Here is a 13,138-nt window from a genome sequence, read left to right as displayed (position 1 = left end):
GTTCTTAGAGAGTATTAAACAAAATTACTGTAAGGTGTCACCGCCATGGTTACTAATGGTGGTACACTGATATATTTTTTTTTTTTTCTCCCCATAAAATTGAACTAAACAAAAAATTCAGCAACTTTTTACTACTTGCAGTAATTTCCTGTAGAAACAAAGCAAAGCTTAGCTACATCACCCATAACCCTGACCCCTCTCTTACTTTATATTCCCACTGAGTTCCACAGAACTAAACTTTGAAGCACAGAACTAAGTGTTCTCCAAATCAGTTAACAAAATGGAGGAGAAGCAATTCAGAAAAGTCTATTTATAGTTGTCCTGAGAAGAAAAAAAATATGAGAACAAATGAGAAAAAAATTATCTCTGGTGGTGTCAGAAGTTAGCATCAGCATTAATGAAATGCCTATGTGAAAAACAAGGAAAATGCTTAAGAAAAGTAGGGAAAAATGAGTTTTCACCCTGCACGTGTGACACGATGATCTGATACTGAAAAAAAAGGATCATTCAAGTCTTAGCATGAGGAGACTGCTCTCTTTAATATCAGAAACACTCTAATTTAAATCTTAGCAGTTAGGAGAGAGCTTAGGGGTGAGCTGAAGCTTTCTGATACTGCTCGAAGCAGCTCTCCGCCTGGGCTGATTGATTATTAGAGAGCATCTTACTTGCTTCTAGATTGTTGAAATCCATTAAGCAGATAATAGAGAAAATTTAATTTATATGTGAGACTTTTGTTTCTTAGATGCAGAAGGACAAAAGGACAAAACTCTGAGCAGTAATGCAGTAGAACACGTTTACTGTGGGCAGGGTAGGTCCTCACATTTTCAGTCTGATCATCACACTTGATCATCATAAGGAATGGTCTTTGAATTCATTCAGCATAGAATTTTTAAGCTACATTATCTCAAATATAGAAGAAGAACTAAAGAGTCTTCTTGCATACTTTGTCATCTATCTGTATTTTAAGCACTAGCCAGAACTTTTTTATTTGGTATAGAAACTTTATTACTGTCATAGTTTAAGCCCAGCCAGCAACCAAGCACCACCCAGCCTTACACAGTGGGAGAAAACTGGAAGGGTAAAATCCAGAAAACCATGGGTTGAGATGATGACAGTTGAATAGGAAAAGCAAAAGCTATGCACACAGGCAAAGCAAAACAAAGAGTTCATTCAGTGCTTCCCATGGGCAGGCAGGTGTTCAGCCATCTCCAGGAGAACAGGGCTCATCACACATAATGGTTACTTGAGAAAACAAATGACATCACTCCATACATACCCCCCCCGCCTTTATATGCTGAGCATGATGCCATATAATCTGGAATATCCCCTTGGTCAGCTGGGGTCACCTGTCCTGGCTGTGTCTTCTCCGAACCTCCCCTGCACCCCCAATGTCCTTGCCATGGTGGCAGTGCAGAAAGCCAGAAAAGGCCTTGGCTTTGGGTGAGCCCTGCTCAGCAGTAACAAAAACATCTCTCCATTATCAACCCTGTGTTTGGCACAAATCCAAAACAATCTCACACCAACCACTGTGAAGAAAATTAACTAAAACCCAGCACAATTACCAAAGGAAATATGTTTGAACAAATGAGCTTGCTGACACTAGAAAGGAATGCTCTTCAAAACACTGGCAACATAAGGGTAAACATAGTAAAAGAAAAATAAGTGTACAAGTTGAAATGCCTTTAAATAAATGTGATCCACGTCCTAATTTCTAAATCTTATGCCAAGATCCTCAAGCCCAGAATTATCTGTTTGGCTTAATGAACTCAAAACAGAAAACATCATATTACATTATTTGAACAGCACAAATCTTGCTGAGACTACTTTTGTTCTTTATTAAGCTGAAATAGCTGACATCAGAAAACCAAAGATAGTTGCAGCATGGGATGGGTGGCCTCTCTTGTACCATGTAATTTAGCTTAGTTATTCTTTGGTGCAGTAAGAATATCCCCTTCCACTTCATGGTTTAGGTGATTCTCCTGAATATGAGTTTTAATATCAGTACTAACACTTGCAAAGACATCTCCAAATAGTTTAATAATAAGAGTAACAGGTACTCTTAACTTGCATATATTTCTCCTTCTAGCTTGTTAATTCCTTTGTCCATTAGAGGCTGTTTCTCTTGTTGCAGGTCTCCTGAAGAAAAATTTCAGAATGATGTGTTAATATCACTCTAAAAATGAAAATGGGGCTTAAGGTTGCCTATACGAACTGTTCCACAGGCAGCAAGCACATAATATCTAAGGTTTTTAAAAGTGATCTTTGTTCTAGCTGTTGGAGAAAAATATTAAGAGATGGGTATGGACTTCTTTAAAAAAAAAAAAGTCAGCTTTTATGGACAGTACCATTTATGAAGTCCAGTAGTCTCTGCAATCCAGTAATCCAGTTAGTCTACAGATGTGATGAAATTTATCTACTCACTATACACAGACTTAATGTTTTGGGCGGGAACACGACTACTGACTGATGAGCACTTGGTTAGTGGACTGAAGGAATAAGCTGACACGGCTTCAAGGAATGTTGTACATAGAACAGACTTTACTGCTGAGTGAGTGGGTCAGGAATGATGAATGTACTGGAACACTGGTCATTTTGTTATATTAATACATGCAGTTGCAGAAGTACAAGAAGCAGTCTATGAAAGTCTTACCCATGTTTTCCTCCATTTTTGCATCATCTTGTCATGTTCGTTGATGGCACTTTTCCAGGCATCAAATTCTTTGGTCCATGCATCCTGACTGGAACTATCTGAGAATGGAAATGGGATGATTGTATAACCATGTAATGTCAGAACAGTACCTGATCAGATTCAGGACGGCTTGTCCTGCAGGAAGGGGGCTAGAAGGAACCCCCATCCTTCATTTTGCTCTACATCCTTTCATGTTATTTGGCAGTAAGTTTTGTTGAAATAGTTATGTCTCTTACACTGTGCAGCAAACTTAATAGCCTCCAGAGTAAACAGGTTTAGTGCCATTATCTGTGATTTGAGATACAGAAGGTAGGATGGACAAATTAATAGTTCAAACCCATCTAACAAGCACAGGAATGCTCCATAAGCCTGGAGAGAAAGTGACATGTTGGAAAGGACCAGTTAACATGATGAACATGTCCAGTTAGTATTCCCCATTTTTCAGTATCACAGGATCACAGAATCAATCAGGAAAAGACCTCTGAGATCATCAGATCTATGATCCAATACTACCTTGTCAATCAGACCATGACACCCAGTGCCACATCCAAGTCTTCCCTTAAACACCTCCAGGGACAGTGATTCCACCAGTTCCCTGGGCAGACTACTCCAATGTTTAATTGTCCTTTCTGTGAAGAAATTCTTCCTAATGTCCAAGCTAAACCTCCTCTGGCATAGCTTAAGCCCATGTCCTCTTGTCCTGGGACAAGAGACTGACCCTCCCCATCTGGCTATATGTTCCTTTCAGGTGGTTGTAAGAGAGCGATCAGGTCTTCCTTGAGCCTCCTTTTCTTCCAGGCTAAACAACCCCAGCTCCCCCAGCTCAGAGGACAGAGAGAGGACTTGTGCTCCAGTCCCTTCACCAGCCTTGCTGCCCTTCTCTGGAAATGCTCCAAGCATCTCACCTTCACACTCTATCATCTTCCTAAAGTGAGCGGCCCAGAACTGGACAGAGAACTCAAGGTGAGGCCTCACTAATGCTGAGTACTAGGTACCATCACTGCCCTGGGCCTGCTGGCCACTGTTGCTGATTTGCCTTCCTAGCCACCTGGGCACAGCTGGCTCGTGTCTACCCACTGTCACCAGCACCCCCTGGTCCCTTTCTTCCTGGCCACTGTCCAGCCACTCTGATCCCAGCCTGTAACACTGCTAGGGGTTATTGTGGCCAAAATGTGGCCACAACACTTGGACTTGGTCCAAGGCCCAGAACTTGGTCTTGTTCAGCCTCATATTGCTGGATTTGGCCCATCAATCCACCGTGTCTATGCCCCTCTGCAGAGCCCTCCTACCCTCCAACAGATCAACACTCCCTCCTAACTTGGTATCATCCATAAACTTGTTAATGAAAGACTCAACACCCTCATCCATGTTGTCAATAAAATTATTGAACAGAACTGGCACAGACCCCTGAGGGACACCACTGGTGACTGGCCACCAGCTGGATGCAGCACCACTCACCACCACTCTCTGGGCCCAGCCATCCAGCCAGTTCCTAACCCAGCAAAGAGTGCTCCTGTCCAAGCCGTGGGCTGCCAGCTTTTCCAGCAGTGTGCTGTGGGAGACAGTGTCAAAGGCCTTGCTGAAGTCCAGGTACACAACATCCACAGCCCTTCCTGCATCCACCAGGGAGGTCACCTGGTCATAAAAGGAGACCAGGTTGGTCAGGCAGGACCTGCCCCTCCTAAACCCATGCTGGCTGCTTCTGATCCTTCAGCCATCTGTAGATGCCATGTAATTTCACTCAAGAATTCCTTATACTTCCTTACATTGATAATTTAAGGAGGGCTGTGTTACTGCGTCTTGGTCTATTTGTCAGCTTTTTTTTCAGAATGTAAGACTTATGGTGACATATTTTCTATTTATCTTTTGGGACAGTGGAAATGTATGTTTTTAGAGCACAGTGTTTTACATTTGTTTTACATTTACACTGGTTTGGTTGAGATGCTCTTAATTCTACTTCTGAGACAGACTTCAAAGTAACTGGAGCAATTGCATGGCTTTTCTCTGTCATTGCAAAAAGAAGCATTGAGCCTTCCTTGACAGACTCACATTTGGTATTAACCAGCTTCTTCATTCTTCCTTCATCTTGCCAAGAAAATCCCTGCTATATCATATTCATTGCTCCTGCTGTCTTTTTAAAGACTATTCAGACCTTCTCTACACCTGGGTAAGGTCTCAAGAGCTAACTGCAGTAGGTAGCCTGGACACCCCAAAATCCTGCAGCTGCTGAAGTTACCTAACTGCCCTCCTGCCTACTAAGTGTCCAAATGGAGCAGAGGAAACTGACCTTGCCCAGTTCAAACCGTAAGTGGTTTACAAATCATGCAATTTTTAAAATTCAGCATAGTGGGGGTTTCTCTTTACCATCTGACTTCCTTAAGTCCTTATAAATTAAAGAATTTTTCTACATTACCCTCTAGAATTCCATCAGAGTACTTATTTGTAACTCTCCATTACTCATCTGATTTTCAGGTTTTTTGAATTAGTTTATCAGGTTTTGGTTGAATTTCTAGATCTTAACTGCTAATTTACATTAGTCCTTTGAGAGAGGAGGTAGAGGAAGGAGTTTTTATGCCTCTAAAACCTTTCCATAAGTGAAGTGCATACTAATAGAGTAGGCAAAAGTTACCATCTTTAGATATTCACGTTTTCTGGGTGAATATTACAGAGCTTTACTCTTATCAGGGTCAGGCCAAAAATGGCATACTCTTGAAACAAGCCTACCTTTATCTTCCACTGTGATCAGCACTTCTGACGTTACATTCCCAACTTTTGAGATGAATGAACATCTGTATTCTGTGTTTTCTGATATTGAATCTTTCACCCAGCTGAGAAAATGCCCTCTGCCATCAAGCAGCATGTGAGATTGCTCTGTGATGCATGCCTTCATCTTTTGTCCATTCTTCCTCCAGACAAAGTAGGAGTTATTCGGACCTGTAAAAATGTCAGGTTATTCTGTAAGAAAATAGAAGATGAGTCTTTGAAAAGAAAATAAGCCCCATCATGTCAAGATTGGGCTTAAAAATAAAAATGGTTGATTGAAATGTTTCTTAGGTTTCTTCAGTTGAAATTCTGGATACCAAAAATGTGGGATTAAGAGGAGCTAGCACGGAAAATTTAGGTTCAAGCCCAAGTTGAGGGTTTGTGTTGAGGAATTCTGTGTGGATTTGCATAATGGGGAACTTAGCACACGTGGTAAGAGCCAATGATGAACACCAGCACCATCTGCCTGTGCGAATTCCTGTAGCACCAGGACGTACTGCCTACTGCTGCACAACCTAGGTCCTGGTACAAAGCTGAAAACACCTGAGACATGCCTCACGGAATCTGAAAAAAAGGCCAGGAGGGGAAAAGTTCAAGAACTCAGTGCATCAAAGATGCTGGAACCAGTAATGAGAGAGGTAGAATTGGAAAAAGCACAGAACCAGTAGTCACAGCAGGCACTAAAGCAAGATAGAACTTGAAAGAACCTTGGATCAACAACAAAGAGGAATCTAATTTTTTAGCTTTGTTACTATTATTTGTCTTAACCTGCAAGGGCAATATTTGAATAAATCAGAGATTGACAGTAGCCTGGAGGACAGAACAGCTGCTCCCAGAAAACTAGCTAGGAAGGTTGGCTGAAGTGCACTTGGCAGCATCAGAACCTTTCAATTTAAAATACAGACATCTGAGCCAAGCTAAGAACTTGGTAATTCAGATGTTTAAAACATTACTATTTCTCCCTCTGGGCGTAGGATCCAGACTAGCCTTAGCAAGAGAAGATGTGAAGAGAAATTTGGGGTAAAAAGAAAATGAACTATGAACTATAGCTGCAATATGTCTTGACAGAGCCTACTATGGCTTTTACTGTGAGCACTTCATACTGCAAGTTGATGTGGCATTTTTTCCCTAGAAAACTACAATCCTGTCATTAAGTTTTAGATAATCACGCAGGGGGAAAAAACCCCTAGTTTTTACATTTGTGTACATATTACGTATTTGTACATAGTAGACATTTTTATGTTGTGCAAAAAGGAGATCACGGCATATTCTTAACTCCTAAGTTTTATTTCCAAATCTCTCACAGATATGGGCACATAAACTAGCAGTAAGGGTAAGTGTGAATGATAGAGGACATGATCTAGTAAAAGCATTGTAGTTTCTCTTGAGGGAAGTGGCACAGTCTGAAGGGCTGACAGCAGCTCTAACAAGGCAGAAAGGGCAAGCATACCCTGGACTGAAAACACCTGGTCTAGCACATACCCTTTTTATTTTTCAAAGGTGTTTTATGGATGAGTGTACTCATTCTACAGTTAACAGCAGATAGGTTACATGTCACTAAGTTCATGGGAAGTCTGGAACCAGGGACAAATTACTTTAGTAACCTAAAGCTGAAGTTGGAATTTGAACAAATGGGAGGATTGGTAAGTGCAAGCACAGCAAAAAAATCAAAATCCCTGCCATTTTAGAGCCATGCAAGGAAGCAGCATGTTTAGTGCAGGACACTTGCCTAAACTTACGTCAAATGTACTATTCACACCAGAGAACCTGCTCTATTTTCTAGTGCTAAAGATCCCAATTGTGCTGGAAAATTGCCAAAATTTCAGTTTACATCCACATTTCACTGAGAGATTAAAATGTAGCAATTTCCTTATACATGGAATTTTGCAAGCTGTGTTGGTTGAGATTGGCCCCTTATGAAGTGCAACTAGGCAATTTTACCCTTCTCTTATTTTTCTGTGCAGTCAGAAGCACTGGAAATCCCCAGAGATACACACTCATCCCCACTTACACTGGTTGACAGCAAAATTTAGATGCAAGAGGTACTCAGGGTTTTCCTGATCCTATTTCAGGGCAGCTTGTTTCCAATTTTCAGGCAATTACCTTCTCTACTTTGATTTCATTTTCAGGATGGATCAATACAAAAAAATACACTGTGACAAAGTTTCATCTGCAAAAATTTTAAATCACATTTGTTAAATGCAAATTTTCTACAACTCCCTGGAAAGAAATTCAGACTTCAGTGTAATGGTTAGGGAAATATTTTTTGAAGATAAAGGAAAATAATAAAAACATATACTCTGCTTTTATTTTTAACGTCACTATAATACAAATTAATTACATGTCTAGTGCAACCTTTAAAATACAAGTTTCTGACCTGATGTACTTACTTTGCCATCCATGTTAGGAATGCTTGAAAGATTTTAAGAAAGTTATTTTATTAAAACATAATAATCAAGCAGAGAATTAAACAGCACAAGAAGATAGGTACATAAGTAACTATGCCTAAGCAGCCATGAAATATATTTCAAACAGTTAATTTCAAAAACATTGCTTCAATAAACTACGCTAGTTACACATGATTAAATAAAATCAACTTCACCACCTTGATGATTTCAGAAGGGGAATTAATAGTTATCAAATAAAAATACAAGAAACTTTGTGGCATTATCTGAACTACCCTTTCCTTTGCATAAGACCTTCAAAATTTCCAGTGTCTCTGAAGTGTTTGCTTCTTTCTCACATAGATTTCATTTTCTCTGTTTTAGTAGTTTGAATGAAATGATAATGCCCAGGTAGTAAAAGCCAGAGTAGTAATGGCCCAGGTAGTTTCTGCCAGCAGAATGGGTTCTCTGACCTGTGTCGAATCAGGCTGAGTTACAAAAACCACATATTTAATACCCAGATGACTTTTTCTCAGTATTTTCCATTGACAAAAATGGAAAAAAAATTCAACCACCATTTTTAGCATAGAATCTCAAACAACTGCAAATGCTTGTAATCTTCTACCACAGTCTGACTGCATTCAGTGGGTTATTGATGTAAATTTGACCTAAGGTTAAAAGAATTAAGTAAATAAAACCAGACTTAAAGAACTAAAGCTACAGATTCAGAGCAGCATGGGGATGCACGCTGCTAAGCTGGACCAAATTAAGCATTTGCCATATATGCATCACATCCTAATAGACATATGGTTTTCAAGACAGCTTGGAGACACTAATTTAAAGAAAGCAGATTTAGTAGATTTAGTACAGCTCATTGACATAAGGTAGGGGGAGCAAGAGGGAGCACTGGCCAAGCTGGCTCCTTGTGCCAAGTGCTGCCATGTGAAGAGAGCTGTGGAGACATTCAAAAGCAGCCCAGTGAAGCTGCATTTTAAAATGTGAGCAGTGGTGAACCACTGGTGGTGGTTCAGCACAAGGCCTCCCTCATTTCTAACCCAGTTCTTGAAGGGTAGCATTTGAATAAGACTTCCCTAAATTCATGAAAACATTTCCACACAGGGGAGTTAGTACAAAAGCAGGAGCCATCAGAAAACCTACATCCCAGCTAATAATTTCTGCAAATTGACAGCAAATTGAAATCCAGTGAATATAAACCGACAGGTATCCCAGAGAGAAATTCTACCAGGGTAACAAAAAGTCTTTTACACAAATTTCTATAATCTAAACAAACCAGAGGCTATCCACAGGGATGGGAAGTTAAAGTTTATGAAAAAACCTCCCTTGTATAACCAATATACATCAAAACCTCTTTCAAAGCTCACCATGTGCATCAGATTAAGGATGACATCTGGATTTAATGCTTGTTATCAAGCTTGCAGCTTTGCTGAATTCTGGTGAAGCAAACATCCCAGATTTCTGAAAACCAAGATCATACAGGAAGCTCTCATCTGGAGCAGGGATTAAGGTTTAAAAAAGCACTATAATCTGTATGCAGGAAGGTCTTTTAAATCAGACATCAAAGTTAGCCCAGGAAGAGGTTAGTCAATCATTAACATGAAACATTATCACCAGCACTAGTCAGTATGTGAATGAAAGATTTAGGGCTGGTCACAGTTTCTTGAGTTGTAGGAGTCTGAGTCATTGCTGCTGATACCAAAATAATAAATCAGTATGAAATGAAGCCATCAGAAGGTAGCTGACTGGAAAAGTAGGGGGAAAAAATCTTTAAATTGAGACAAGCATCTTTGCAGTTTTCTGCAAATAGTATGCAAGTTACATAGCCTGTAGCCCGTATAACTGGGGTGCATTTTTTGGGTAGTTTTTTTGGTTGGTGTTTGATTGTTAAATCAGGGCAATTCATTCTAGAAGACAAGCTTGACAGCAATGGAAAAAAAAAGCCAATAGAAAGCAAAGACAACAGACCTCTCTGAAATGCCGAAGAGTATTACTTCCCATACCAAGTATTTCACACTGAAGAATCCATGAGGTCCTGCAGACACCTGGTGCTTCATTAAATTACCCATCCCTTTGTGTAACATCAACACCACAAGCTGATGCAGCCTTATTATGGCAGATGAACAGCAAGAAGTGCTTCCTGCGGAACGTGAACCATGTAAGAGCTGGGAGCAGCAACCAGTCCCTAGAGGTGATACACCGCACACGCAGGTGCAAGCAGGACACGGCATCCACCTTCTTGGATTCCACTCTTCTCAGAGTGGATTTAAAAGCAGGTTGGGAAAAAGGCTGACTGGCCCATTAGATAAAAAAATGCAATTTGTAACTGTTCATGCATTTTATTCAGATGCTGAGAGTGTCCAGAAAAAGGTTTTGTAATTGGAACTTGAATAATTGTCCGTGAAAAAAAAAAAAAAAAAAAAAAAATCTTAAAAATCTGATGAAGCACTAGTAAGCTAGAACCAGGCACTGTCACAAAAAAAAAAAAAAAAAAAAAAAAAAAAAAAAAAAAAAAAAATAATAATAATAAAAAAAAAAAATTAGGTTCCCCTTTCACAGTATCACAGAATTAATGAGGTTGGGAAAGACCTCTGAGATCCTCAAGTCCAACCTATAAACTAACACCACCTTATCAACTAGAGCACAGCACTAAGTGCCACATCCAGTCTTTCCTTAAACCCTTCCAGGGATGGTGACTCCAGCACCTCCCTGGGCAGCTTATTCCAATGCCCCATCACTCTTTCTGTGAAGAACTTTTTCCTGATGTCCAGCCTAAACTTCCCCTGGCACTTAGTATTTGCCTAATTATTTTCTACCATCCTATCAGTTAACAAGGCTACTATGTTAAGTTTTAAAATAAAGTGAAGAAATTTGGACAACATATTTTAAGGAGTAACATGCTCTCCAAAAATCACTTCTATTCTCCAGAGAACATTAACAGCTTTTGCTGTGTTTGACAGGTAGATCTAGCAGGAAGATGACTGAAGAGATGGAAATGACATTTTCATCTCCACTCTGGGGACAATGCACACAAAACACTGAGACAGTTCTCGTAGCAGTTCCTGCTGAAATAGTTAAAAAAATATGACACCTTTGGTTTAAATTATTTGGTTTAACTCATTTTATCAGCCACCACACGGACGGATTATAATTACAAGTCTACAGGCTGTAGCTTTCATGGGGAAGTAAAACAAGTGTACGGGTAGTCAGGTTGCAATCCTGAAGTAGGAAGTAACAAGATGTTCTGAGGAAAATAGCATAAAATTGTGGTTATGGTCCAGATTCCAGTACCAGTCCAAACCCATCACATCTCACTAGGCAGGGCTGCGAAATACAGCTGCTCAATCAAGGCCAGGGTGTAGCAGTTACTACCAGGTTACTGCTTCAAGCTGAGACATTACTGAATCAAGAGTTCCACATTAGCAAGAAGAAAAAGTTGAAATATTTATGCTGAACTGCAAAAAAAGAAAGGCTAAACTGGGAGGTCAGGTAAACTTCTGCAAGCAAGCAGTAGAGAGAATAAAATACACACCTAAGTTAATCCCTCTCCCTCCTGAGAGAAGGCATTCCAAAAGGCATTTGGGTCTCAGAAGTCCCTGATGTGAAGCAAGCTTCTCCTTTCATAGATACCTAGTCACACTGCAAAAGCTGGTGCAAATTCTACTCCCTCGCAGTCTCCCAAAATTGTGTACATTAAATTCAAATGGAAAATACTGCCCGTTTTGTGACCCAGGCAGTTCATCTCTGCTGACAGCCCATGCAGCACCCAATCCTCAAGCAAGCTGAAAAGATGAACTGTACAACTGAATAGCAAAGCTGCTGTTTCACAAAGGTACTCCTGCACAGAGGTGCCAGCTCTCCGCCTTGGCCTCACCAGAATTTTTGACAAGTTGTTCTCTCAAAAGGGTGGCTTATTCAAACTGTGAGGCTAAAATCTGGTAAAAACTGGGGTTTTTACCAGTGCAAAGCTCTGAAAACCATGCAAGGGCTTTATTTCCCCAAGCCCTCTGCTGACATGAGATGCAGCCTGTAAGACTGAGTGGTGAGTGTACAAAACACCAACTGCTGTGCACGGGACACACTGCAGCAGGTGTGCAGCCTCAAGTGCTCTATGCACATCACAAAAGCACTAACTACTGCAGGCTGCAGCTGCTAGTCCTAGGTGGACTGAATCTCCCAAGGTACTTCAGGGTCTTTATGTTTTAATAATTTATAAACTACCAAAAGCCACACAAGATGTTTCCCACCTGCATCTTATTACTCATTCCGCAGGAAAAACCTGTACAAGTGCAGTCAGCTGCACACTGTGAAATGTAGGAAAACAATAAATTAACAAAATCTTCTAGGGAAAAAATAACAAGACACTTTTGGTTCTACTTCTTTTCCTTGCTCTCCTCTTTTATAATTTGATGTCTGATGCTTTTTAATTTGCCTTAATCTTAAATCATTTTTACATTGAACTTATTCTAGTCTTTACAGGAAAACTAATTTAAAGTTAAAACAAAACAAAACAGAACAACCAAACAACAGCAACAAAAAATAATCCCAAAAGCAACAACAAAAAACCCAAAAAGGTATTCTTCTTGCACATTAAAGTCATGGGTATTCCTTAGGAAAGCATCACTGTGTAAGTCTGAAAATATACTGCATAAAAATTCAAAAATTTTCTAAAGTTTTGAAATATTTGTGGATTGATTTGTCCTGGAAGATGCAGAGCTTTTCCTTTCAAGGCTACCAATTAAACTATTACCACATTTCAAAAACTAGCCTTGTATCTCTCCATAGCTGTAATTAAGAGCCACTTACCAACTTCAACTGATTATAAAACACCAGAGTATGAAAAATTTCTATTTGATATTGGTGTTCTTTTAAGAACAGAAAAGTAACAACCCAAGTAAAGTTCACTGTAAGATACTGATACACTGTAATTTAAATGATGTCATTTGTCATTCCAGACAAACATTTTGTCCAGCACAAAGAACATTCCTAGGCAGGCTCATTCTGCTCTGGCTGATGCACACCTCCATGCCTTACCTGACTGAGCTCAACACCAGACCAGACCACCCCAGGGCACCATGGCTGATGCACCATGGCTGATGCAATCATGCAAATGAGGCAAAAAACAACAAAAAAAAAAAAAACAAACCAAAAACCAAAAAACAAAAAAAAAAACAAAAAGAAAACAAAAACCAAAAAGAACAACAAAAACAAAAAAACCATCACAAAAAAAAAAAAAAAACCCAAACAAAACAAACAAACAAAAAACCCTCATCAAAGAATGACTTAC

At 39.8% G+C, this 13,138-nt stretch overlaps 1 protein-coding gene across 5 annotated transcripts in view; it reads right to left on the bottom strand.

Moving 5' to 3' along the window:
• Window positions 1-935: 935 nt before the first annotated feature.
• The window catches only part of SEMA4D (semaphorin 4D), a 97,424-nt gene continuing 85,221 nt past the window's right edge, over window positions 936-13,138 (bottom strand). Inside the window, exons 17-19 of one of the 5 annotated variants that reach the window (XM_054002612.1) lie at window positions 5,414-5,623; window positions 2,651-2,748; window positions 936-2,136 (exon numbers count right to left, since the gene is read on the bottom strand). In XM_054002612.1, the coding sequence (XP_053858587.1) occupies window positions 2,107-2,136; window positions 2,651-2,748; window positions 5,414-5,623 (338 nt within the window). In that variant the 3' untranslated portion in view covers window positions 936-2,106. Of the gene's footprint in view, window positions 2,137-2,650; window positions 2,749-5,413; window positions 5,624-7,580; window positions 7,623-7,842; window positions 7,865-9,282; window positions 9,313-13,138 lie in introns of those variants that run through there. The other 4 variants (XM_054002613.1, XM_054002615.1, XM_054002616.1 and 1 more) reach the window with 4 other exon arrangements.

The sequence above is a fragment of the Vidua macroura genome, chromosome Z (assembly GCF_024509145.1).
Source record: "Vidua macroura isolate BioBank_ID:100142 chromosome Z, ASM2450914v1, whole genome shotgun sequence".
Lineage (NCBI taxonomy): Eukaryota > Metazoa > Chordata > Aves > Passeriformes > Viduidae > Vidua > Vidua macroura.
Note: the sequence above shows the minus strand (reverse complement) of the source record. Positions and strands in the feature narration are given on the sequence as shown.